Source organism: Astatotilapia calliptera, chromosome 5, assembly GCF_964374335.1.
Source record: "Astatotilapia calliptera chromosome 5, fAstCal68.1, whole genome shotgun sequence".
In the NCBI taxonomy this organism is placed as follows: Eukaryota; Metazoa; Chordata; class Actinopteri; order Cichliformes; family Cichlidae; genus Astatotilapia; species Astatotilapia calliptera.
The window spans coordinates 27,440,651-27,466,846 of record NC_137426.1 but is presented as its reverse complement, the minus strand read 5'-3'; the positions used below and the strand labels follow the sequence as shown (position 1 = coordinate 27,466,846).

At 40.1% G+C, this 26,196-nt stretch overlaps 2 protein-coding genes across 5 annotated transcripts in view; both read right to left on the bottom strand.

Annotated features, from left to right (window-relative positions):
- slc2a9l2 (solute carrier family 2 member 9, like 2) overlaps nucleotides 1–8,803 on the bottom strand; it is a 109,849-nt gene extending 101,046 nt beyond the window's left edge. For 2 of the 4 annotated variants that reach the window (XM_080302006.1, XM_080302009.1), the window contains exons 1-3: nucleotides 3,958–4,001; nucleotides 2,270–2,407; nucleotides 511–590 (exon numbers count right to left, since the gene is read on the bottom strand). In XM_080302006.1, the coding sequence (XP_080158132.1) occupies nucleotides 511–573 (63 nt within the window). In that variant the 5' untranslated portion in view covers nucleotides 574–590; nucleotides 2,270–2,407; nucleotides 3,958–4,001. Of the gene's footprint in view, nucleotides 1–510; nucleotides 591–2,269; nucleotides 2,408–3,957; nucleotides 4,002–8,758 lie in introns of those variants that run through there. The other 2 variants (XM_026168602.2, XM_080302008.1) reach the window with 2 other exon arrangements.
- Nucleotides 8,804–12,467: 3,664 nt separating this feature from the next.
- wdr1 (WD repeat domain 1) lies at nucleotides 12,468–23,656 on the bottom strand. Its single transcript, XM_080302010.1, has 15 exons — nucleotides 23,498–23,656; nucleotides 21,909–22,030; nucleotides 21,299–21,389; nucleotides 18,691–18,838; nucleotides 18,173–18,353; nucleotides 17,122–17,199; nucleotides 16,955–17,035; nucleotides 16,300–16,533; nucleotides 15,578–15,670; nucleotides 14,871–15,022; nucleotides 14,535–14,622; nucleotides 14,298–14,408; nucleotides 13,994–14,167; nucleotides 13,689–13,833; nucleotides 12,468–13,349 (listed from the first exon to the last, which is right to left on the bottom strand). The coding sequence occupies exons 1-15, from the start codon at nucleotides 23,511–23,513 to the stop codon at nucleotides 13,243–13,245; spliced, it is 1,821 nt and encodes a 606-aa protein (XP_080158136.1). The 5' UTR covers nucleotides 23,514–23,656; the 3' UTR covers nucleotides 12,468–13,242.
- Between the last annotated feature and the right edge of the window lie 2,540 nt (nucleotides 23,657–26,196).

Here is a 26,196-nt window from a genome sequence, read left to right as displayed (position 1 = left end):
GCACAATGAGAATATGCAAACTCCCTCAAAGCTCACACAAATCTATGTATTTTAGACATAACACTGTTTCTGCAGAAGTGGACTGGCCAAAAAATAAGTAATGAAATATGCAGATCCACTGACAGATTATATTGCAACATAATTTTAGTTTTTATCTGAAGAAGGTTACCACTAAAGCTGATGTCATTTTAGATCAAAAAGTGGGGTTCCAAGTTTCAGCAGCAGGTTTTAGGGGAAAAGCTTGAAATGTGTGTGTTTCAGTACATATTTACATATTTACATATTTACTGAGGTGCAGTATCTTCACAGCTGTGTAATGTCCACGGATAACATAACGGGTTAATGTATGACATAGTAGCCAAATAACAGGGAAACCAGAGGTCTATATAGTACTATTAGGGCAGGGCTGTTCCTCCATAAAGCAAAGACATGATTGTCTATATTATAACATTTTTCATGCCAGAACAACACAAAGAAGTACGTAAGAATCAGTGCCTTAATCTGACTAACCTCCTTTTCAGAGTTGTTAGTGCTGTCATCTTGGTCAATCTGATCATCCTTTTGTTCGTCCATGTTCACGTTTCAGCGACCTTAAATGAGAAGGCCATGTTATATCACGTGAGATACGTTGTGTATATGGAAAGGAGACGGGACACATTTCACAACGAGGATGAGGAGGAACCGAAAACTAAGTGAAACGTGCTGAAAAGGAAATGACCTCTTTGTACGGACATGCAGAACATCTTTGCAAACCAGAAAGCAAACTGGCTTCCTGGCTTGCAAAAGTGTGAAATGTTACCCCCAGCTTGAAGTTTTGAGGGGATTTTACCCAGTTGCTCAACAACAGGGGGAATACTGGTCTTGATTTAAAGTACACTTTAATGTCGTTTTCTACTGCTAGACCAGCTGACTGATCAAAGACTCAGTCTGCCACCTAGTGGTTACTAGAACAGCAGCAGGCAATCGCTGGGCAGTGGAAAACTGGTAGGGTTAAATAAAAAATTACAGGAAGTTTTATCCACCACAGGTTACACGGTGGTGAAAGGGGAAGAAGGAGAACTGTACTTTTTATGAAGCTTTTTGGGGATTCTGAACAAACCAAAGACAAAACCAGAAAGAAGTAATTCATGCAGTACTGATAGAAGTTGATATTGTATAGCAGTCCTCTCTGACTTCAAGGTTAATTACATTTTGCATTCAGACAGTTTCTGAAAAGTAAATTAGTCTCTGACTGGATGCAAATGAAAGCCAGCAGGACTCTGAGTCACAGGGAGCAGTATCAAAACCCACAGCTGTGGATTGAATTCTTAAGAAGACGTGTGACAAATCAGATTGTTCTTGTTTTACCTTCCTAATTTTACGCAAAGGATCACTGCAACTTTTTAATTAAATCAGCTGTTTGATCAGGAGGTCAAATTAGAAGCTATAAAGTAATAAATGTGATTAATTTTATTGCCAGCCTGAGTGGATGATTTATGTTTTACGGTGTATTTCTTCAACAATAAATGGCTGTGAAGGCTAACGCTTGAAAGTTTCATCAGGCATAAGACAAAATTCATGAGGTGACTATATCTGCAATGGGAAATGTGCTCGTTCAAGCATCAAACGAGTCCGCCTTGTTTCAGAAGACGTTTTTAGTTGGTTGAAGCAGTTTATACAAGGACTTCAAACTGTTTGCTTTTTAATGATGTTCCGCAGTGTTGGAAGCCACCCAGCAGATAACAAGCAAAAACATATCCACATAGTGACCCTTAGCAGTGTGACTGTTAGGGTGTTAGTCTGAGATTCTACACCATAACTCTCAATTAGTGCAGTGCTGTAGGTGAAACACCACCTCATCAAAGCAAAATCTTTCTCCGGCTTATAAAACCCAGACCCCATGTAGTGTTGAAAAGTGGCTTTCGAAGATATGCACCTTGCTCCACGATTTTTGTATGTGGTACATCCTATACCCAGATAAAAAAAACAACTGTTGTCAATAAATAAAGTTATGCTGTCTTATATATAACAGAAAAGTGACTAAAAAGGGGACATGTGTAAGCCACTTTCTTTGCACAATAACACACAGCAATGTAGCAATCTAGCAAAGATGACTCGACAAGGACAACTTTACTGGACTTGTTCAGCTCTGTTAAACAAAGTTTGGTAAAACAACACAAGCCATGGTGTTGTGAATATAGTCAAAATATCAAAGCCCACCGTGGATACATGTAAGTCAGAAATGGTACAAAGTTTTTAACAAAAAGTATGACTGTGGGCATATACTTACCCAGCATTCAGGCAACGTATCCAGTGCATACAAAGAGAATACTCCCCAAACATTTCCCAGACAGAACTGTGATAACAGAACTGAGAAATGATTAACCTTGAGTTCTTCCCTCCCTCTCCATATCTGAGATCAGCCACACTGCAGATAAAAGAACAAATACGCTGCATGTGTATAAGCTGGTATTACTGCATAACTGAGACACACAGACGGCAATGACTGATCTCTCTACTGTCCTGTCTTAATAAGAGCATGAACAGTTTCATGAGGATGGTGACAACAATTTATTACGCTTGATTAACTTACAGAAATAACTCTTCCTCAAAAAAGGGGGTGGGGGTTTAGATGAAACACCTTTTTCTTCCTTAAAAGGTGTATTAACCAGCAAGCTGCTCCACAGTATGAATCGATTTTAAATAAAGAATTTATGGGGAAGAACAAGGGCTGTGAAATACACAACAAATGCACAAACATACCGCCAACATTATATTCTACAGTAAATTCGACAACCGCGTAAAACACTGCACAACTGTATCGTGGCACAAGCAGCTTCATTTTTCATTTTGCTCCAGTGAAGCACAGGTGTACTCCAGGAACTGGTGGCATCACTCATAGATGTGATTACAGGTGTTTAAAGTCTGACTTCCAACTGCATCCACATGTTTGACACTTAGAAGTTCAAAGTTCAAAGCAGTGAAATTCAGGTCTTCGATCACTAAGTTCACTTCTCTGCATTCGAATCGGACACAGTCGGTAAAATGCGCCCAACTCCTGTACGCTGTGGGATAGCAGGTGCACTGGCTATTTTATATTTTTATTCAGCATTCAAATCACTAGTGAACCAATTGGGGGTTTTCTCGTTTATTAGATAATTTGCTAGCTCCCCTGTGTCTCTTGCTTTTCTAGGTCAGTTTTGGGTACTTTAGATTTGGGTCTATTAAGTAGTTGGTTAGTTATGTTACATTGTTATCCTAGTTGGCATTACCGCTTGAGTTTAATCTGGTTTATTTGATCTCTTCTAAGGACCCAGAGCTACATCTGACTTCTTGCAAACTCTTTTTTTAATACTCATTGTATTAACCCTAACCCCCTAGTATATTCATATTCAGAATCTACTTATAAAGATTATAAAGTGATAATACTAAAAAGGCATTGTAAAAGCATGACTATATTGTGTCTCTTATTTGTCACATAGTACATTCAAGTCAAATAAGGATTTCAATATTATGCAACAGAAAGTCATAATTACAAGACACGAAATCGCTGTTACGAGCTCTCCTGATGAAACAAAAAGTTCTGATACACTAGGTCATAACTATAAGAATATGAGGTCACAATTAGGAGAAATAATTTTGTTTTTTGACATAAAGGTAATGATTCTATAAAAACAAAGAGACTTCTCCTCTTCCTTCCATAGCCCTAGGTCCCAGGGTCCGCATCCATACCTACAGCTAGTGACGCTTACATGTCTTTGGACTGTGGAGCAACTACAGGAAACGCACACCGGGAGAAGCTGAAGTCAAACAAAGTCCAAACAAATGAGAACCAGGAGATTCAAACCCGGAACACGCTGCAACTCAGTGAAACCATTTAAGTACCATCTATTATGTTTGGGGACAAGGAACATAAACCTCCTTCATTTCATGCATGGAAACACTGCAGTCAGACAACATAAAGATCCTGGAACTCACCATGAAATTTGGTATATAGTACATCCCATCCAGGCGCTGGAAATGCAAGGCCTGAACTCACAAATGTGCAAATACCATGCTGATAAGAGCTTGACTCTCGAAATATAAGAACAATGAAGTGTGGTCATCCGGTTTAACCACACACCACATTGTTCGGCCACATTCCTAGAACTCGTGTGAGAATGAGGAGCAAACCATTCACGGACACAATAATCCAAAGTGAACATTCAGATGAAAGTATTCCACAGAGACATGTCGGAGGCTAATGTGCTATCAAAAACAGGAACAACAATATTCCAATGCCAAAAAGAAAAAACTGATTTTGCAGGCAGAAAGAACCATGACATGCTGCAGTTTTATAGAGCACAACAACTTGGTGTTTAATCCCCCCCCAAAAAAACCTCCTCATGCAGCTTTTTCAATGGCTTCTTTTTCACTGGCTTCTTTTTCACTGGTTTTTTCAATGGCTTCTTTATTCGCCCTCAACCTCACAGTAATTACATTTTTAAACAGCTTGTGACTACTATTTATAATGCAAACACGTGATTTTTTTTGGATTTTTTTTTTTTACCAAAACTGCAAAGTACAGGCTCTACAGCAGCAGCACATGGCTGAAGGATTAAGCAACAACTCTTTCTTCTTTTTTTATTTATTTTTTGCTTTGAAAACTGTCCTAAAGAAACATTTGGGTCAATAGCTGCCGTGGGGAAAAAAGATACTGCTGAGTAATGAAACTCGGGCTTGTAAGCTGAACACCCCCTTTGGGAGCGCTTTTCTCAGCTCGGGAGTCTAGGTAACACAAGTATTAGATTGCCTGGGGTGTGTGTGGACCTTTCAGGAGGGGAAAAATCCATAGACCGTGCGCGTCAAACCTCTGAATTCATACTTGAATTTTTATTTTTACAACAAAAATATTGAACCTAGGATGCCTTGTGTATTTTATATATTGCATGTTACACACTGGGGTTAAAATGTGGTCAGTCAAAGTATATATATATATATATATATATATATATATATATATACTTTGACTGACCACATAGACAATCCAGCACATAACAGCAGGGTGCAAGATGCTAGCAGGCAAGGCATACATGGAACGCCATAACCAAGTGGCCGGCATAGTGTACAGGAACATCTGTGCCGAGTATAACCTGGAAGTCCCGAGGTCAAAATGGGAGATGCCCCCAAGGGTGGTGGAGAATGACCGAGCTAAGATCCTGTGGGACTTCCAGGTACAGACGGACAAAATGGTGGTGGCTAACCAACCGGACATAGTGGTGGTAGACAAACAGAAGAAGACGGCCGTAGTGATCGATGTAGCGGTTCCGAATGACAGCAATATCAGGAAGAAGGAACACGAGAAGCTGGAGAAATACCAAGGGCTCAGAGAAGAGCTCGAGAGGATGTGGAGGGTGAAGGTAACGGTGGTCCCCGTGGTAATCGGAGCACTAGGTGCAGTGACTCCCAAGCTAGGCGAGTGGCTCCAGCAGATCCCGGGAACAACATCGGAGATCTCTGTCCAGAAGAGCGCAGTCCTGGGAACAGCTAAGATACTGCGCAGGACCCTCAAGCTCCCAGGCCTCTGGTAGAGGACCCGAGCTTGAAGGATAAACCGCCCGCAGGGGCGTGCTGGGTGTTTTTTTTAGGGGTGCAACGATATTCGTATCGATATTGAACCGTTCGATACAGTGCTTTCGGTTCGGTACGCATATGTATCGAACAATACAAAATTTGTAATTTATTTTATCAACTTTCCTTCTGACGATGCTGTCTGTGTTGAGCGCTCAGTGAATCTGCGTTCGACTGCTCCGCCTAGGGTCGACAGTGCAGCCTAGGCGGAGTAGTCGAACGCAGATTCACTGAGCGCTCAACACAGACAGCATCGTCAGAAGGAAGAGCGCACGGCAAGCTAGCGAGACAGAAGTTAAGCTCCCCTTACAACATGGACCTCCCCCACTCTCATTCAGATCTGGCGTTTGGAATTATTTTGGTTTTCATGTGACGTATGACCCTGAAGGTAAGCGAGTCATGGACTAAAGTAAAACAGTATGTTGGATGTGCCATGCAATGCTCAATTACATGGGTGGGAACTAGTGTGTTAGCGCAGTTAGCTCGTTAACGTGTTGGCCGTCTAGCCCCATGCACGGGGCGATCGGCAGTAGCTCGTTAACGGAGATTTGCTGTGTTGTGGCGTTAAGGTCATTTCAACGAGATTAACCTGAAAGCACTAGTGGGAACACAACGAATATGACTGCACATTTACGCCGACATCATCCTAGTGCAAAGACAAGTGGAAGCAGACAAAAAAAAGCAAGCATGCTAGCCGAGTCATTTAGACAGCTGTTTAATATGCTGCTGAGAATATAGCCCAGAAGAAGCGGATAGTATAGCTTTTATTTTGGAAAGAGACATTTCTCTGTAATAAACTCTCTTTTCCAAAGATGAGTGATTCCTCAATCAGATACAGGGCTCGCAATATCGCTAGCCCAACGTCCCGGGGCTAGCGATTTTTTCAGTCGGGCTACCAGAATCTATCTCTGCCCTGCCTGTCGGGCTTTTGTAGGAAGGAAAAATATATGTCAATGCTTTTGCATTCTTTCGGAAATGTAGCTGGGTAATTATGTCATTGGCATCGGTGAGCCACTGTCAATATGTGACATATTGAAATCGCGTTTGAATTTGCGCTTGTTTTTTTGCTTTCACTTTGCAATCGTGCGAACTGTGTATAGAGTAGGGCTGCCACGATTTGTCGACTAGTCACGATTACGTCGACTATCAAAATCGTCGACGACTGATTTAATAGTCGACGCGTCGTTTGAAGCTTTGTAAGATCGCAAAAGACGCAGGAATAATAGCAGGATTTAAGAGTGTAATAACGGACTGAAACAGAAGATGGCAGCACAGCATGTACAAGGATGCCAGCTGCCGTTAAACCCCGAAGAAGAAGAAGCAGCTGTGTCCCAGAATTCATAGCGCGGCCCAGCTTAGTTTCCAACAATGGCAGCAGCTAGTTAGTTTTAATATTACTCTTATTATTCTTTCTGGGTCACAAAATAAACGTTTAACATATTTTCAGGCGAGAATGTAGCTGTGTAAACCTCAAATATCGGCTCAGTTTATCAGGACACCGCATATTTTCAAAAGCGCTCCGACGTTTTCGGAGACGTCTGTTACCCACTAGCTCGATAGCTAGCCGGGGGCTAGGTCACTAGCGCCGTGAGAACACCGGACTCCCGGCAAATTGTTTTCAAACCCACCGCCGTCTTTCGCGACTCAGGTTAAATATATATGAGTCACTTAGATAAATTAAAAATGTTGTTGTTTGGCTTTTTTTTTTTTTGTATTTTATTTGTTCCTGAGTAAATCGGTTTGGCTGAGATTAAAGTTATAGTTTTTACACAGCTGAATAAATGTCAAGCAGACAGCTGATTATCAGAAGTGTGAGATGCTGGAGAATATACTCCGGTGTCCTGTTATATTTTAGATAGCAAGGAGTTTATTAAACTTTACCGAAACAATCTGCAAATTTCATTAAAATTGAATAAACTATCATCTTGTCTTTATTTTTAGTTAGCACCTTAAAAGCTTAAAGCTGTAAGCTAATGATAGTTATATAAGAGCAGATGCTGCTGGTGCAATAAGCTGTAGTTTTACGTCCAGTGATGGTTGCTGCATTTTATTTTTGAAGGACTTTTTGTTTATTTTGGACGATGATGATGATGATCTGATTAGTCGACTAATCGCATAAATAATCGGTGACTAGTCGACTATCAAAATAATCGTTTGTGGCAGCCCTAGTATAGAGAGCGACAGCACTGATCTGTGAGTGATGATAATTTGTGCACCAATTCCTCTGACATCGTCTTATTAATTGTTAGCTTACTATGCAAACATGACAAGTGAAATCTCCCGCAGCTTAAACATGTGAGAGGTTGATCGCGCAGAGAATTGCTGAGCTTATGTGAGTGCGTGTGTAAAAGCATTTCAGTTCTGCTGAGCCAAATAAGACAGGTCAGGGTGAAGAAGTGACAGCCAAAGAAAAGCTTACCACAAAACGGAAAAGTTATGACAAATCAGACTATAAGGCAAAAAGAAAGTGCAGCTTTATGGTTTCATGGACAAAAGAATTTCTGTGGCTGCAATATGATGAGCTAAATAACCAGGGCTGCACATAAGTGGTCCGCAGGTGCGCATTCGCTGTCAAAATAAAAAACACGCACAAGGGTTAGGGTTAAATTTAAAAACTGTACTTTTGAGTTAAAATATATATTTATAATTTTAATAAATGACAAATTAAAAAGGCATGAACATTTTTTTGTATCGAAAAAATATCGAACCGTGACACCAAAGTATCGAACCGAACCGTGAATTTTGTGTATCGTTGCACCCCTTATATATATATATATATATATATATATATATATATATATACTGCAATAATGTACAATAAAAATGACAGATATGGACATATTACAATAAAAAACAGCAGATAAATGGACTGGATCTTTTATTCATATACGGTATAGATAGATAGATTGTTGATTGTGCCAACAACGCAAAGTTCATGTCCTAGCCTTGTTTTATCTCTGAGATCATTCTCTCTGGTGCTTTCTACTCCACTGACTTCACATAGTTACGACAGAAAATTGTTGCTACTACTACAATGTCACTGTCAACAAAGTATTTTTCCACAAGTGGGAAAAAACAGGAAAGTTCCCAAACGTTCCCCTGATAACAGCAGCATTCATTTTGTAAAAAGAAAAAATACATAAACAAGCGTAAGAGAGAGTAAACTCACCAGACCCTCTTAAGAATCTTTCTGTCCAGTGCCGGGGTTTCCCTGCAGATTCAGAGAGTAGCCATAGGCACATAATTAAAAAGTAATCATTATCACATGAGAGCCTGCTGGGTAACTTAATTTGCTGAAGCTGGACATGAAAAGAGAAAGAACACAGCTCAGACAGGAACTCAGTCAATCATTGGCCTTATAGCATTACATAATGTTACTGCTGGAAGAAAATAACAATTTAACAAGCGCTGACCTTTGAACATCTCTTTACATCAACAGCACTTTACATCATTTTTAATCAACACATTTCCCTGACTGTCCTTGTTTTTAATCTCATAGTATAGTATTTCACTTGCCTTTTTATTTGCCTTTCTCTAGCAGGTTGCTTCAAGAAGTCCAGCTGAGCTCCTTCTCACTCCAACACAAAACCTGTTTGAGTCAAGCTGTTTCTTTCTTCAACTGCTTTTTCTAAAGGACACCTTGCCGTGCGAGTACGCTGTGAACTTGGAAAATAGACAGATCTTTTTTGTGACCCCTATGTGCTAGAGAGACACGGGCCTACTTTACAGATGAGGATAGAATTATTAGCCCACCTATACATGTTTTCAAAGTATTTCCCAAGTGCCAAACATCCTAGTTTTATTTTTGATGGTTACATTGTTTAACTTTGTGCACAGAAACAAAATGATTCCACTAAAACTACAATGGTCAAAATTATTAGCCCAAATGATGTTAATCTTCATTTGTGTATCCTTTTTGCTGTTGTCAGGTGTTGTTTTCATGTCTCAAACACACCTCTAGAGTAACCCCAGTTCATTCTTCTTTGTCAAATCTCTCAAGCTTCTGCAGATTTGATGATCTTCTTACGTGGACCTTGCTCCTCAGTTCACCACACAGATTTATGTCAGTTTACTTTGGTCTTTAGTTCTTTACCAGAAGCGATACAGCGGGGAAAATAAGTATTTGACACATCAGCATTTTTATCAGTAAGGGGATTTCCAAGTGGACCATTGACACAACATTTCCACCAGATGTTGCCATCAAGCCAAATATTGACGTCATACAAACAAATCAGAACATATAAGTATACAAGTTAAACCACAATAAATAAAGTGAAATGACACAGGGAATAAGTATTGAATACATGGAGATAACAAGGGGCAAAATGACATAGAAAGCCAGGAGATCACCTGAAATCTGTCAGTATTGATAGAGAAATCCTGTCCCCTATCAGTACTAATTGATATCAGCTGCTTTAGTCCTAATTGATGGCCTATAAAGGCTCCTCATTACCCAGAAGGCACACAGGAAAGACTTCATGATGGGTAAAAGCAAAGAACTCTCTCAAGATCTTCGTAATCTTATCGTTGAAAAGCATTTTGATGGGAATGGTTATAGGTGCATTTCCAGAATGCTGAATGTTCCTGTGAGCACTGTGGGGGCCATTATCCGGAAATGGAAAGTGCATCAGTTCACCATAAACCTGCCACGATCAGGTGCTCCACGCAAGATCCCTGTCCGAGGAGTCCAAAGAATAATCAGGAGGGTTCTCCAAGAGCCAAGAACCACTCGGACAGAACTTCAGGAAGACCTTGCATCAGCAGGTACTGTTGTTTCAAAGAAAACTATAAGCAATGCACTGAACCGCCATGGCATCCATGCACGCTCACCACGCAAGACTCCATTGCTGAACAAAAAGCATGTCAAGGCTCGGTTAAAATTTGCGCAACAGCATTTGGAGAAGCCTGTGGATTATTGGACGACTATAGTATGGTCAGATGAAAGCAAAATTGAACTTTTTGGCAGTCATTCTACACACCATGTTTGGAGAAGAAATGGCACTGCTCACCACCCCAAGAACACCATACCAACAGTCAAGTTTGGGGGTGGAAGCATCATGGTTTGGGGCTGCTTTTCAGCAAGGGGTACTGGCAGACTTCATATTATTGAAGGCAGGATGAATGGAGAGATGTACCGGGACATTCTGGATAAAAATCTGCTGCCATCTACCAGGAAGCTAAAAATGAAAAGAGGGTGGACATTTCAGCAAGACAATGATCCCAAACACAAGGCCAAGGAAACAATGAAGTGGTTTCAAAGAAAGAAAATCAAGTTGCTTGAATGGCCCAGTCAATCACCTGACCTAAATCCCATAGAAAATCTATGGAGAGAACTGAAGATTAAAGTTCATAAAAGAGGCCCAAGGAACCTTCAAGATTTAAAGACCGTTTGTGTGGAAGAATGGGCCAGAATCACTCCTGAGCAATGCAGACGATTGGTCTATCCATACAAGAGGCGTCTAGAAGCTGTAATCACCAACAAAGGCTTTTCTACAAAGTATTGAATAAAGTGTGTTCAATACTTATTCCCTGTGTCATTTCACTTTATTTATTATGGTTTAACTTGTATACTTATATGTTCTGATTTGATTGTATGACTTCAATATTTGGCTTGATGGCAACATCTGGTGGAAATGTTGTGTCAATAGTCCACTTGGAAATCCCCTTACTGATAAAAATGCTGATGTGTCAAATACTTATTTTCCCCGCTGTATATGTTTAAGGTTTTGATGGAAGACAAAGCATACACTCACTCAGTTTTGCTGCTGACTACTTGAGGGTTTTCTTTCAAATATTTCACATATGCTTCTGCTTTCATGATTCCTTCCATCTTGACAAGATTCCCAGTTTCAGACACACTGAAGCATCCCCACAGTTCTTCTGCAAAAGTGCAATTTTTCTTAGCCTGCAACGTCACAGTCCATTCCTGTGCAGAGTTCTAGTGATTGTCTTAAGACTGCAAATACTGACCTGTCTAAGTCAATCACTGGTGTCTTGGCAGTTATTCTGAGATCTTTAGACACATCTTTCACTAGTTTTCTTCGCAGAGTCTTTGATATCTTACAGTTACTTCTGCCAGGCTTGTTCTGTACTGTGTGGCTCTCTTTCAATTTCTTGAAGATACTTCTCACTTCAGTTGTCATAACCGTGTTTATGCTTTGCTTTCCTGCTTTGTAAGCATCAATTCTTTTTCTCAAGTCTAAACTTTTTCCTTTGATTTTGGCACAATGCTTTCTCAAGTGCCAGCTCCCTGAAGTTATGCTGTGTGTAAATTGGAAGATATCCATCAGTTTAACTTGATTTTACAAGCTTTGACTATTACAAAGTAAAAGCACATCCTTTCAGTTGTTTGTGCTATGGCTCAATAAACAGTTTTCAGGGAGCTAGAATTTGCCTGGCATTATCTTTTTTTACTTTATTTTTTTTAATTAAATAATCCATTGCACATTAAACAAATATGTTCTAACTATTGCTATAATAATAATAATAATAATGTGCTTTTATTGATGCCATGAGGACCTCTAGGCAAGTACCATCAGCTTCTATTATACTAAAGAGGACTTTTTAATCAAACAGCTGAATAAATTATGTAAAATGATAGGGATGTGCAAATGGTACTACAGACCAGAGAAAATACGTTAGGAAACATTTCAATCACCTCTGCTTTGTTAGATTTATGAAAAAAAAAAAAAAAAAAGACTGGAAATTATTTGAATCATAAACACCCTTTAAAGTTCATCGGCTCCGGTCACTCAGGAGGCCCCTCTTAGTAAACCTCTACAGTTCAATCTATTCATGTTCGCCATGAAGCTGTGCTGAAAATTCTCAGTTCAGTCTACAACTCCAGGTGTTTAAAAGGATTACTGCGTGACAAGAAACATGCATAAAAAGTTTTATTATTATTAACAATAATAATAATAATCATGAGTCTGTTCCACTTTGTAAGTGGATGCATAAAGACATAGAAAAAAAAAATAATAATTATGAGACAAGCAATGAGAGCCCAAACGCACAGCAACAACACAGGACCTTCAACTAAACAGGCAGCATCTTGATTGTACACATACTTCTCTTAGTTCCTATTATTGCTCCCCAGTCCAACAAGAAGAAATGTGAACCACAAAGTATGAAACCTAGGACAAAGCCAAAAGGCAAAGACTCACCCACCTTAAAACTTTGAAAATAAAGACTGACAGGCAGTTGCAGTTGGAACCAGTTACAGCTAATTTCAGGAATGTAACCAACGGGTTTTGTTTCCAACATACTTTTGTTCAATTTAAGAGAAGGAGAAAAAAAAAAAAAAAGATTATGGTTCTTCCTTTAAGCCAGAAAGCATTGACCCCAACCACAGTTTATACCCATGGAATGATGAGCTCATTAATATTTTTTTGGGTCCATCATGCTTAAAGTGCTGTAAAAGCACACATTGTTACACGTTTCCTCTCTGTAAGCTGAGGTTATTTGCATTAAACAGATCACATGTGGTACCTTTTTTACTGCTCAAAATCATTTACAAGTTTGGTGTTTATAGACAGCATTGAACACTTTTTAGACAAGGAAAATACAGAAGAGAAAAAAGAAAAGGGAAAAAAAAGAATTAAATTCAACAGTAGTCCTTGTCCCTGGAGATGTGGATGTTTGTCTGCTTGAAGCTCAGTATGTAATAGTCCACTGCTTGACACTGGCGTCGTGGGAGGTGGTGACCAGAGTGTGAGCATCTATCCAAGCCAGGCCGCTAACGTGGTGCAATCGGTGAGCGTCTGCAACAAAGACATCACAGCAATTAAAAAAAAAAAAAAAAAAAAAAAAAAAGCCATCTTCAACTAAAAGAACCTGGGTTTAATAAAAGTTTAGTTTGTTTAACATCCCATACTGACTGAGATGTGAGTTACAACTCTTTAAGAAATCAAGCCTGGTTTTGCTCCTAAATTTTAAGAAGCAGATTCAACAAACTGAGTTTATAAACTTTGTAACAGTTTAGGACCATTTAATTTATTTTTACCCTCTTTTCAATGATTGCTCAGTAAACATTTAATATTAAAAAGCTTTTTTAAAAACACGCTTAGATGTGTTGAGTGTGGATTGCTTGCGAGACAGACCTGGGATTTTGAGCCGCTGGTCTGGATCGCTAACTGTCCAGACGTAGACCAGCATGTCCATCCCACCAGTCGCAAAGTGCTCGTTATCAGGTGACCAGGCCAAAGTCACAGGTTTGGCATGGTGTCCATAAAACTCATTTTTAACCTGATGGGGAGAAAAAAAAAGGCAACCATAAAACAGTAATTAGTATTTAAATAAAAAAATAAATAAATAAATAAAAATAAAAATAAAAATAAAAAAAAACACCACCCACGTAACAGGCAGCAAACAGAAGACAGGATCATTAAGAAAGGCAAATATTTACCGAATAGCCGTCTGCCACGTTAAAGACCGTGATAACCTTCTTGTCATCAATGGCAGCCAGATAGGCGCCATCATTCGAATAGGCCATGTCTGTAATGGGCCCTTTGACCTCAAGAGCTTTCCCCTCATCTTTCAGAGTGTTGCCCTGAACTGAGTACAGATGAACTTTTCCATCCTAAGAAGAAAGAAAATGAATCCAGAGTCCAACCAAGCTTTTCTGTGATAGCTATAGTGTTTTTATTACATGGAACCAACAAACATTGAACGAATGTAAACATGTGGTGAGATTATCTGTGTCCACTTACTGCTCCGCCCACTGCAGCAGTGGTGCCGCCAGGATGCAAAGCTCCAACCTCTGCTTCATAGCCAAGATTGTCCAATGTGAAGACTTTCTTCTTATCCTTCACAAGGACAATCTACAAAGAGCCATGAATAACAATGCAGTCATTATTCCCCAAACAAAAAAAATCACCAACCTTGCAAGTGCAAGAATGACTGGATCTGATTTATGCAAGCAGTAATGACTGAAGCAAAGACATTACCTGCCCAATGCACACAGCCAATGACAGCCCACCTGCCCCTACGGACACACTTTTAGGCTGGAAATCCATCTTCACCACATCAGAGGCACTAGAAACCAACAAAGAGGTTATTTATGTGAGGAGAGGAAGAAGAACAACAACCCTCTTCCTACTATGAACAATTGAACTGTAAGCATGCATTTAAAAAAAAAAAAAAAAAAGAAAAGAAAAAAAAAAGGTACTTTTAGCCTTCAACCCTGTCCTTCACCTTATCAAGGACAAACTTCTGTTTAATAGACCAAATGTAAAATGATTAATAAAATGGCTTATTCATAAAGCCACATCATGGCCCCTCACCTGTACTCCTTCTTGCTGATGCTGGTGTAGCGCAGTGTATCATCCATGCTACAAGTCACCAACTCATTAGCTTCATCAGTCACGATCTTGCTAACCTGGTTGCTGTGACCTTTTCCTGAGAAGCAGTCGTTCTCTCCAGTTTCTGCATCCCAGTAATGTGAGGGATACGTTAAGGAACGTTATCTATGTCTGCAGTTATTCTATGCAAATATGAAAGTCTGAGAAATGCCTGCAAAAAACAAAACTGAAAAGTTGTTTTGTAACTTGCGTCACTATTCAAATAACAAAGCTCTCTAAAGAGTTATTCAATAGTGGTAGATGGGCCATATTTTTTTATTTATGGCTTTTTTTAAGCAAACTATTAGAAAGTTCTGCTGCTTCAGGTTGTAAAAATGTAATTGTTCAATTTAAAAAAAGCTCAAATTTTTAACATTTTGATTTTTAAATTTTGATTAAAACTCAGCTCCTGCACAATGTGAATCAAATCTACATTGATAGAAATTAATTAAATTTGATGAATGAAAAAAGGGCATGTTACATTATCACTACAAGTGTGTAATGACCTTGTGTTAAACAGAAAAACATCAAACCTCTTTTATATTGAAAACAATTGGGCAAGATTGAGCTTACATGCAGGACAGGACGCCTACGCATGTCCCACTGAGTAACCTTTACAGTCATTAGCGACAATCAGTAAGTGTTGAAAGGATATTTATGTGTCCGTCGTGACTCCCCGAGTAGATGTACGGCCGCCCTTCATTTTTGTGAACAGTAACACACTGGATGGACTTGGTATGACCCTGTAGAAAGAATAAGCACACTTGAATATATGGAAAGGTACACAAGACATTAACACTACAGTATTGCATCCCCACACAAATGAAAGACAGCACAGAGAACTGAAAACATTCATCTTTGTAATAGCCACAGTGCATATTTAGATGCTTCTGTGAGAAGTTTATGTAATGACTTATTTTCCTGTCTTACCTACTGAACACCACAAGTGTATGATGGATACATCAGGAAGATGTGTCACAAGACACTTCTAGCCTCCTCACACAGACACCCTCCACGTGTAAATGTTGAGCACACTGCTCTTTCATCACTAAAAACTAATCTTCCCATTTGAAAACAAAAAAAATTTGTATGAAAACAAGCAACTCAGTAAAGCAGGATCTGCAGTGTGCATTTGCACTCTTAGGCATGCAGTTTGAACCATCGCTATGCAAATATTGATGGCGATTTACATTTAACAGATGCCAAGTTTGGTTTTCAAACACTGTAGAAAATGTTTCTACTATGACACTTTAATTTCCATTGTATTTCAGAAGCTCAAACACAGTTAAAAAACTAACAAAACTGCCATTATTATCATTATCAAATCAGTGATTCTATCCAGAAATAGCATCCTTTAATTCTTGGGGCTGACCTTGATTGTGCGTATGGGCCGGTTGGGGTTGTTCTTGTCCAAGTAGTTGATGTATCCTGACAAGGAGATGCTGAGGAGGTGGTCTTTCTGCCACAGGCACCCCAGCTGCTGGTCTGTCACGTCGGAGCCCAGGTTGAAGGTGGTGACAGCCGTGGTTGCACCGACATCCCAGAGCTTCACGGTCTTGTCCCCTGAGGCAGAGATCAGTTGAGAGCTGTCAGGGCTCCAGCTGACCTGTGGGCGAAAAAAACCCCCAGAAACGTAGTATGTCAGAATGCATGTGAGCAAAGACAGAAATTTTGTAAGCACCGTTTGTGCAACCTATGAATGGGCATTAAACAATAGAAGAAAACACACCAACACTACGTGGAAAAGAAATCAAAGAAAAATGAGAAAAGATTAGTAACTCGAGGACAGAAGGGTTTATAGCATGCATAATTCCTATTGGCACATAATTCCTCTAGGCAGACTGCCAAATCTGATTATAGTTGGCTCTCCGGAACAACAAAAGCCATTCATTTAACAAAGTGACTGTAAGTTAACACTGTAGCAAAGAGGTAAAACACTAGGATTGATCCTTTAAACAAGGCAGACTGTTAATGTACCTATCCATATTATTCACTGGAGTTTGGTTTTTAACCTAAAAAAGACTTACAGCATAGATTCCTCCTTTGTGAGCCTTCTCTCCACCAAGGGAGCCAACACGTTCACCAGTTGTTCCATCATAGATTAAAATCTGTGGATATTTAATAAAAACAATTAGGTACACATTTTGCTTAAAGTCATTTTAATTTTAAGTTTCACATGATAACGGACACTTACCTGACCATCAGCACCCGCTGTAACAAACCGACTTCCATCTGGAGAGAAACGAATGCAGTTGACGAACTGGCTGTGGTCCTTTGGGTGGAAAAAAATTAAAAAGAAATCAACATAGAAGTTAGCTTTATGGATCAAATGAGTGTTTGATTTTGACACATAATATTTGGTCTTGTGCATAAATGGAAACCAAACATTGAAAGTAGATCCAGTATTTTCAATAGTCATAGTGTAGTCTCAAACAAGTGAGGAAGGAAGAAGCAAAAAATAGACTGCTTAGTCATCTTCATGACCGACAGAAACTCAGTCCTTCCTCAATTGAGACCATCATGACCGACCAGTATGCAGGCTTAAAGAAAACAAATGTTTCCTTGATTTTCCTTTAAGCATGTGTTATAGGCAAATTTGAGAATTTAAAATTTACCTATGACACAAATAGCACAAGGTTCATGTGGAGAGCAAAGACATGGGATCAATAGCTGTGATTACAATTCTTGTTTGTTTTAATTTAATAACACCCCACTAATAAGCCAATAATGCAATTCTTAAAGGGAATACAAGGTGTAATTTACTTTAAAATTTAACAAATATATCCACCGTTTTATGTACCTTGACCAACTGGATTTTATATTAACTTCAAATAAATTAGTCTGCAGTACACTTTGTGCCTGGTTGTAGGAAGCAGCTCACACTCTCGAAGAATTTATGGGGATGTGGATTATGTAATATGGAAACAGGCAAACAAGGCCACATTGTCAAAACCCAACAGAGTGTGGCAGATTTGAGATGGCCAACAGATATTAAAGCCAGAGAAAGTTGGAAAGCTGCAATGCTTTGTTACCAGTGCATGTCAAAGACAACATTTAGCCATTGGCTGTTCTGACCACTTTAATCCAGCACATGTCAGCAGATCATCTTTTCTCTAAGACTTGTCCAGCAAAACAACAGCCAAGAAAAAAAAAGAAAAAAACAAACAATCCAGCTTAGCTCTAATCACTCTGGAACAAACACCTCTTTACTAAAGCTCCTCAAATTGCCAACAAATGCAACTCACCCGTAATGTGAACTTGAACTTGAAGGGAGGTCCCTCAAAGAAGGAGGCACAGGTGTCGTCACTGGCAGTGGCAAGGCGGTAAGGGCGCTTCTGCCTTATGTCTACACTGTTAATTAATTTTGAGTGGCCAGAAACCTCTCCCACTGATGAGCCAGAGTCCCACAGGAACACTGCCCCAAACCTACAATGACAAGTGAACACCGATACAGTTGATCCAGGTTTGAATTAGAGGAAGAAAGATACGTGCTAGAAGGTTTCGATTTCCTGCACAATAGTGATGCAAACAGTTCTTTTTATAATAAAAACAATAAATAAATAACATTGGTCCTGCAAGTGCACAAACATATCACCTTGATATCTAAAGCAAACAGTGAGTTTGTGCCACGTGGGAATAAATCAGTGTGAACGCTGTAAGAGAAGTTTCTCATGAGACAGTTACCATGGTTGATTTTAAACTACGAATCAATTTGTAGCCAGTGTAGCGCCAAAAGAAAAAATAAAAAAATCCTGACACTCACTTCTCTCGTCCGTCCCCAACAACAGCAAGCCTCTTGCTGTCCTCGGTCCATGCAATGTCCTTCACCTTCCCTGAAATCGGGGTGTACTCATACTTGAGCATGTGTTCCTTCTGGGTGGTGTCCCAGATACGGATCTTTCCTGATGCATCTAACGGATATAAAAGCAACATGATTACATAGCAGTCACATTATTGTGGCAACTATGAGAATACACAGTTTTACCAGGATTTTTGCAGTGGCTACTGATAAAATGTGACTTGACCTTCATTATGGTCCAAATTCTACACAAAATCTGACAAATCCATTTAAAAACATGTTTTAATTTAGCACAACTTCTTAAGTAATAACTCACAATGCAAGCTGGAAAAAGTAAATAAAAGTCAATTAACATCATCAAAACCTACTTGGACTCAGATATTTCAGTTAAAGCCTTGTCCCTAAATGTCCACAAATCACAATCTACTCTTCCTAGGAAAAACTGGTTCACGTGCATTGTGCCGTAACAGCAATTTTCATAGGAACTTAGCAAGGAGCATTACAAAAGTGCATGAAATTAGAGGAGATATGCACAATCTGCAGTTTGACAGGATATCAGGATTGTTGCTACACTGTTGGGAGTGAAGATTCTAGAAAGACTACAATATTCATTCAATAAAGTGTAAAAGAACCCAAGGGCAAGGGCAGAACACCATTACAAGAAACAACAAACCACACAAAGCTTACAGTGGGGCAAAAAAGTATTTAGTCAGCCACCGATTGTGCAAGTTCCCCCACTTAAAATGATGGCAGAGGTCAGTAATTTGCACCAGAGGTACACTTCAACTGTGAGAGACAGAATGTGAAAAAAAAAAATCCATGAATTCACATGGTAGGATTTGTAAAGAATTTATTCGTAAATCAGGGTGGAAAATAAGTATTTGGTCACCTCAAACAAGGAAAATCTCTGGCTCTCACAGACCTGTAACGTCTTCTGTAAGAAGCTTTTCTGTCCCCCACTCGTTACCTGTATGAATGGCACCTGTTTGAACTCATCATCTGTATAAAAGACACCTGTCCACAGCCTCAAACAGTCAGACTCCAAACTCCGCCATGGCCAAGACCAAAGAGCTTTCGAAGGACACCAGGAAAAGTATTGTAGACCTGCACCAGACTGGGAAGAGTGAATCTACAATAGGCAAGCAGCTTGGTGTGAAAAAAATCAACTGTGGGAGCAATCATCAGAAAATGGAAGACATACAAGACCACTGATAATCTCCCTCGATCTGGGGCTCCACGCAAGATCTCATCCCGTGGGGTCAAAATGATCATGAGAACGGTGAGCAAAGATCCCAGAACCACACGGGGGGACCTGGTGAATGACCTGCAGAGAGCTGGGACCAAAGTAACAAAGGTCACCATCAGTAACACACTACAACGGCAGGGAATCAAATCCCGCAGTGCCAGACGTGTTCCGCTGCTGAAGCCAGTGCATGTCCAGGCCCGTCTGAAGTTTGCCAGAGAGCACATGGATGATACAGCAGAGGATTGGGAGAATGTCATGTGGTCAGATGAAACCAAAGTAGAACTTTTTGGTATAAACTCAACTCGTCGTGTTTGGAGGAAGAAGAATACTGAGTTGCATCCCAAGAACACCATACCTACTGTGAAGCATGGGGGTGGAAACATCATGCTATGGGGCTGTTTTTCTGCCAAGGGGACAGGACGACTGATCCGTGTTAAGGACAGAATGAATGGGGCCATGTATCGTGAGATTTTGAGCCAAAACCTCCTTCCATCAGTGAGAACTTTGAAGATGAAACGAGGCTGGGTCTTCCAACATGACAATGATCCAAAACACACCGCCCGGGCAACAAAGGAGTGGCTCCGTAAGAAGCATTTGAAAGTCCTGGAGTGGCCTAGCCAGTCTCCAGACCTCAACCCCATAGAAAATCTGTGGCGGGAGTTGAAAGTCCGTGTTGCTCGGCGACAGCCCCAAAACATCACTGCTCTCGAGAAGATCTGCATGGAGGAATGGGCCAAAATACCAGCTACTGTGTGTGCAAACCTGGTAAAGACCTATAGTAAACGTTTGACCTCTGTAACATAACCTTTGTTGGCAATAACAAAGTATTGAGTTGTATTTTTGTTATTGACCAAATACTTATTTTCCACCCTGATTTAAGAATAAATTCTTTACAAATCCTACCATGTGGATTCATGGATTTTTTTTCACATTCTGTCTCTCACAGTTGAAGTGTACCTCTGGTGCAAATTACTGACCTCTGTCATCATTTTAGGTGGGGGAACTTGCACAATCGGTGGCTGACTAAATACTTTTTTGCCCCACTGTAGATGTTTAGTAACACTACTGGGATAACATTTTGATGCCAAAAAGACAAAAATTGAGCTTGTTTGCAAAAATGGTCCAAGCCCCGAGTAGGCAGAAGGAGTCCAGTTTTTTTCTGCATGCACTGCGAGTGGTTACTGAGTGTCAGAAGCACAGCAGTTTGTGTTTTTTGTTTACTCTAATGGTGTTCATCCCTAATTATGTTTTAGATAAAAATCAGTAAATTCCAGTAGGTTTACAAACTCTTTCTTGCAAATGTTCAAATGTATTTTTCTCTTTTACCTCCAGATGCAATGTAGAATCCACTGGGTGCATACTTCGCAACAGTAACTTGATGGGCATGCTCGGTGTAAATGTCTGCAATAGCTGGGTTCTTAAAAAAAACGAGAAAAAAAAACACAAAAATGGAAAGATTAGCTAGATTAGCTCAGAAATTGCAAATAAATGATGAGCATTTTTCCAATTGGTCACTTAAACCCAAACATCTAATCAACAATTAGTGTTGGCAAAGAAAAAAAAAATTTTGGTAAACACTGGTAAACCACAAGCTGAAATCCTTTCCTGAGCTACTTCTAGATTAGGTGCTAACTGACAGCATTATGCTAACAGTAATTGTGCCAGCATGCAACTCAGATTTCAGAGAATATCAAGGGCACAATACTGAACACGCCCAAAAATACTGGGTGTAGCAGGAGGGCAACAAACAAAACCACCCACTAGTAGAGTGACATGCTGTCTTTGATGTGGCTGCTAGCTTTTGATGCTGTACATTTTATGTGGTCATTACTCTCATTCAGTAGATTCTGTCATAGCCAGTAGATTTGTAAATACAAATGAATAAAATAATCAGCATCATGTTGATACAACTTTAAGACTTTTTTTTTAAAATTACTTCAATGTTCCTGATGATGACACATTTCCCATTGGTGTAGAGGAAGTTGTTGCCTTTGGGATCACCACCGATCACTTTTGCAACTCCCCTCTCCATCTGTGGGAGACTGGCAAACACACGTTCTGAAAAAAGTGAAAATAATAAAATCAAAGATGTGGAAAACATCAATTAATGCACTGCAGACAGGGTTAAACACAAATAGAAAAAGTGTTTCACTGCATATCCTTTATCTGCTGGGAATAAAATCTGCCATTTCAGATAGCAGATTTTATTATTAACAGAAGTGTTCTATATCAACTAGTCGTTCATTAGTCATCCATAGGACTTAAAGTGGAGCTGGTTTCAGGTACCTTACTGATTATCACAGACACTTTGAGCACACGGCCAAGTCTATTCCTATTGTTCTACCAAGCAGTTTCACCCTCCTTATTAAATTCCCTGAACGCAAAGCGTTTTACACTTCAACCTTTAAGGAGTAACAAAAATAAAACATAACTAGATTAAGTTCTTCGGTGCACTTCCTCAAAATTTGGGCCATCATTTTTGACGCCAACTATGTTAGAAAACCAGTAAAAGACAAGTCTGGATTTGTTGCTGATCATTACATGGGTGAATTTTCTACTTTGTAAATTACTAAAGAAAAAAAAATACAAGTAACTGCTTGTAATTGAAGTATTTGCTTTTGTTTAGTTACACATTTTTTAAGTACAGAGTATCCATTTAGTAAGGTTTATGTTGATGAGTCTTGTTTTATTATTATAATAATAATAATAATAATAATAATAATAATAAGTGTACCGATTTTTATATAATTGCACAAATTATACAGCAATTTCAAATATTAGTATTTAAAATGTTTTATTATAGTTATATTATAAATTTACCAACACTTTGCTTGCCATAATTTTTACATACCATTGTAATAAACTAAACGAGATATACACTCAGGTCAAAATGCACTAGCACACTTTTGCTTGCTCATAATGGTTTTTGAATACATCACGAGTCAATCCTGCCTTATGCAGTAACTACACGGTTGTAACTTGAATGTGCCTTGAAAGACCAAAAATAAATAAATAAATCACTGCCATGTTTTCGCCATTTATCTTTCCGACTGATTCAATGAGAAAAAAAAAAATGTAGCGTTAAATATGTTAGGACATTCGACCAGCGACAAATGTGTACTTCAGTACTTCCTCAGTGCTTCACTGGCAGACAGCCTCTGTGTGGACATGTCATAACAAAGCAATGGGAGCACAACTATTTCCTGACTGAGGCTAGCAACCTAGCTAACTAAAAAGCCACTGCCTGTGGCATGAAGCGGCTGCACTGAGTGCCAAAACATCTGCACAACACTCCGAGCTATCCAAACACAGGTGTGTACTACACCTGCCAGAATCGTTGCATGAGCGAAGCTTTTTTTGGTCTTTCTTGTGTGGGGTGAAGTGTCAAAATTACGCAGCTATGGGCGAGGCTAGCTAGCTGCTACCTGGATGACTAGCAGATCTGCCGACTAGTGTCACGCGAAGTAAGAGCCTTGTTCCTGTTTTTCCCGCCCTGCTGCTGACACAGAAATGAGACAGACTTACTCAGTTCATACGGCATTTTTTCTCCGCTGCCTCTGGCTTGGCTTTTCTCTTCCAGATGAATGAAACAGTGAAGACAGAAAAGCGCCCGTGGCTTTGCACTACCCTCCCTGATACACAAACACGGAAGCGGGTGCAGCTCTCGCTCTGCCTGGCTTTGCCCATATATAGTAAACTCAGATACCACGCTGAGGCTGTCAGCCAGTAACCGTGCGCTCGAGCTTTGGGGATAAATTCTACCTAAATATGGTCTCTCAGGTTCCAGGGCCAATCTAAAGCCATTCCAAAGCTTCACTAATCAAAATGGCCAGGTTTGCCTCATTTTGAGGCATATCATGTGCTACAGCCAGGTCACAGAGTCTTTTTTAATTTTTAAAAAGATAAACATATAGAAACAACATTTCTAATTCCTCAAAGAATGTTACCCTGTTAGTAAATATATATAATCCAGGAATCTATTTCTAGATGAATGTGTCATCTAGAAATAGAGTTAAAACTAAAATAAGGAGGTGAGTTTTGCGCAATCATTTGATTGCCTGAGAGGCCTGACTCAGGGTAGTAAAGCTCGCTGTCTGAGACGCACTCCTTTGGGCGCCGTGGATTTGTGATAGCATGAGTAACCAAATGAATTGCCCGGAAAGGTAAATGAAGAAAATCTATCTACAGTCACTTGTAACCTGTCCCTTATCTGTAATTCCATAGTGGTGATGTTATAAGCCTGTGCTTATTATTTGCATGAGTGTAGGCACTCACTTGCTTGGAATAGGACTGGGAATCCCCTGACCTATTTATGATGGGTCCATTTGAGAGTGTGGACCTCTGCAGGCTGGGAGGTCAGTTCCATAATCATAATTGTGCAAATTCTCATGACCATTGATCAACAACCACTGACCAAAACCCACTGATCAAAACCCACTGATCAATGGCCACGAGTACCATTCACAGAGAGTTGGGGAATGGCTGCAATCACAGCATTGTAAGATGGCGAAAGATGTACCCTTAGGCCCCCTCCTCGATTCAGAGATGGTCTTTCCCTTTTCACGTAAATGGCCTCCTTGACTCCGCGCTCAAACCAGCATTCCTCCCTGTCCAGGATTTGTACATCCTTATCATTGAAAGAGTGTCCACTGGCCTGTAGGTGTAAATAGACTGCAGAGTCCTGGCGAGGTAGCTCTTCTGTGTTGTGCCGTCCGCTTCGCCAGAGGTTGTTTGGTTTCCCCGATGTATAAATTCTGGCAATCCTCCTGGCACTTAACAGCGTACACTATGTTACTCTGTGTCGGGGGACACACATCCTTGGGGTGGACCAATTTTTGGCGCAGCTTGTTTTGGGGTTTAAAAGCCACAGAGACTCGGTGTTTAGAAAAAATGCGTCTCAACTGTTCCGATACTCCTGATACATAAGGGATCACTACAGGTTTTCGCTTGGGCAGCGGTTGTCCTTCTCTCCTGGATCGGCTGGAGCTTTCTTTAGGTGCCTTTCCAGCTTTGACAAAAGTCCAGCTGGGATAACCACATTTACTCAGGGCCTTCTTGATGTGCTGTTCTTCTGCCTCCCTGGCCGCTGTGTCTGTGGGGATGGTGTTCGCTCTGTGTTGTAGCGTCCTGATGACACCCAGTTTGTGCTCCAGTGGATGATGAGAGTCAAACCTTAGATACTGCTCCGTATGTGTAGGTTTACGGTACACGTCAGCTTTTAGATGACATCTCTCACCTTCTCAACAAAATCCAGGGTGTTCTGGATGTGGTGTTCAGAGCTGCCTACCAACGGGTTGAAGATCGAAGCCAGAAACTTGGAGATGTTATAGGTGACAGAGTTGATCATGCAGACAATCGGTCTTAAAGGTGCACCCTGTTTATGTATTTACACCTACAGGCCAGTGGACACTCTTTCAATGATAAGGATGTACAAATCCTGGACAGGGAGGAACGCTGGTTTGAGCGCGGAGTCAAGGAGGCCATTTACGTGAAAAGGGAAAGACCATCTCTGAATCAAGGAGGGGGCCTAAGGGTACATCTTTCGCCATCTTACAATGCTGTGATTGCAGCCATTCCCCAACTCTCTGTGAATGGTACTCATGGCCATTGATCAGTGGGTTTTGGTCAGTGGTTGTTGATCAATGGTCATGAGAATTTGCATAATTATGATTAAGGAACTGACCTCCCAGCCATTGTTGGTTTCAGTCATTATGCAAATGTACTGTTTATAAGGTTGGGGAAACTTGCAGTCAGCTGAGACTGAAGAAGTCACTTGGATGAGTGACGAAACATTTCTCCCACAAAACGCTACGTCCAGATGAACAGAATCAACTTTTGGAGAACTCATCTGTGTAATTTTGGTCTGAGCATATGATGTGTCCTCTCCCAGGACATTTTAATCAACACACAAATCCTTTATTGCATTCTGGTGATGTTTCTTTTTAATAATGAGAGGGTCATGTTGAGGGCCCCAAGCTCCAACTCAACTCAATGACAGCTCTGTCAGGATCACCTTAATTGAGGGGGTCGTTCAAGTTCAAATTCTGTTTGAAATGTTTTTTCTAACGCTCTGTTTTGTTTTGTTTTCTGTTTTCTGCTAATTTCATTTATTTATTTATGTATTTATTTCAGACTGGCAATGTGATAGCACTGTGACATGTAAGGTGAGAACCAGGTTTGAGTACCATCTGGTTTATGGAAATTGGTCTCCCCGTGGAGTAAGC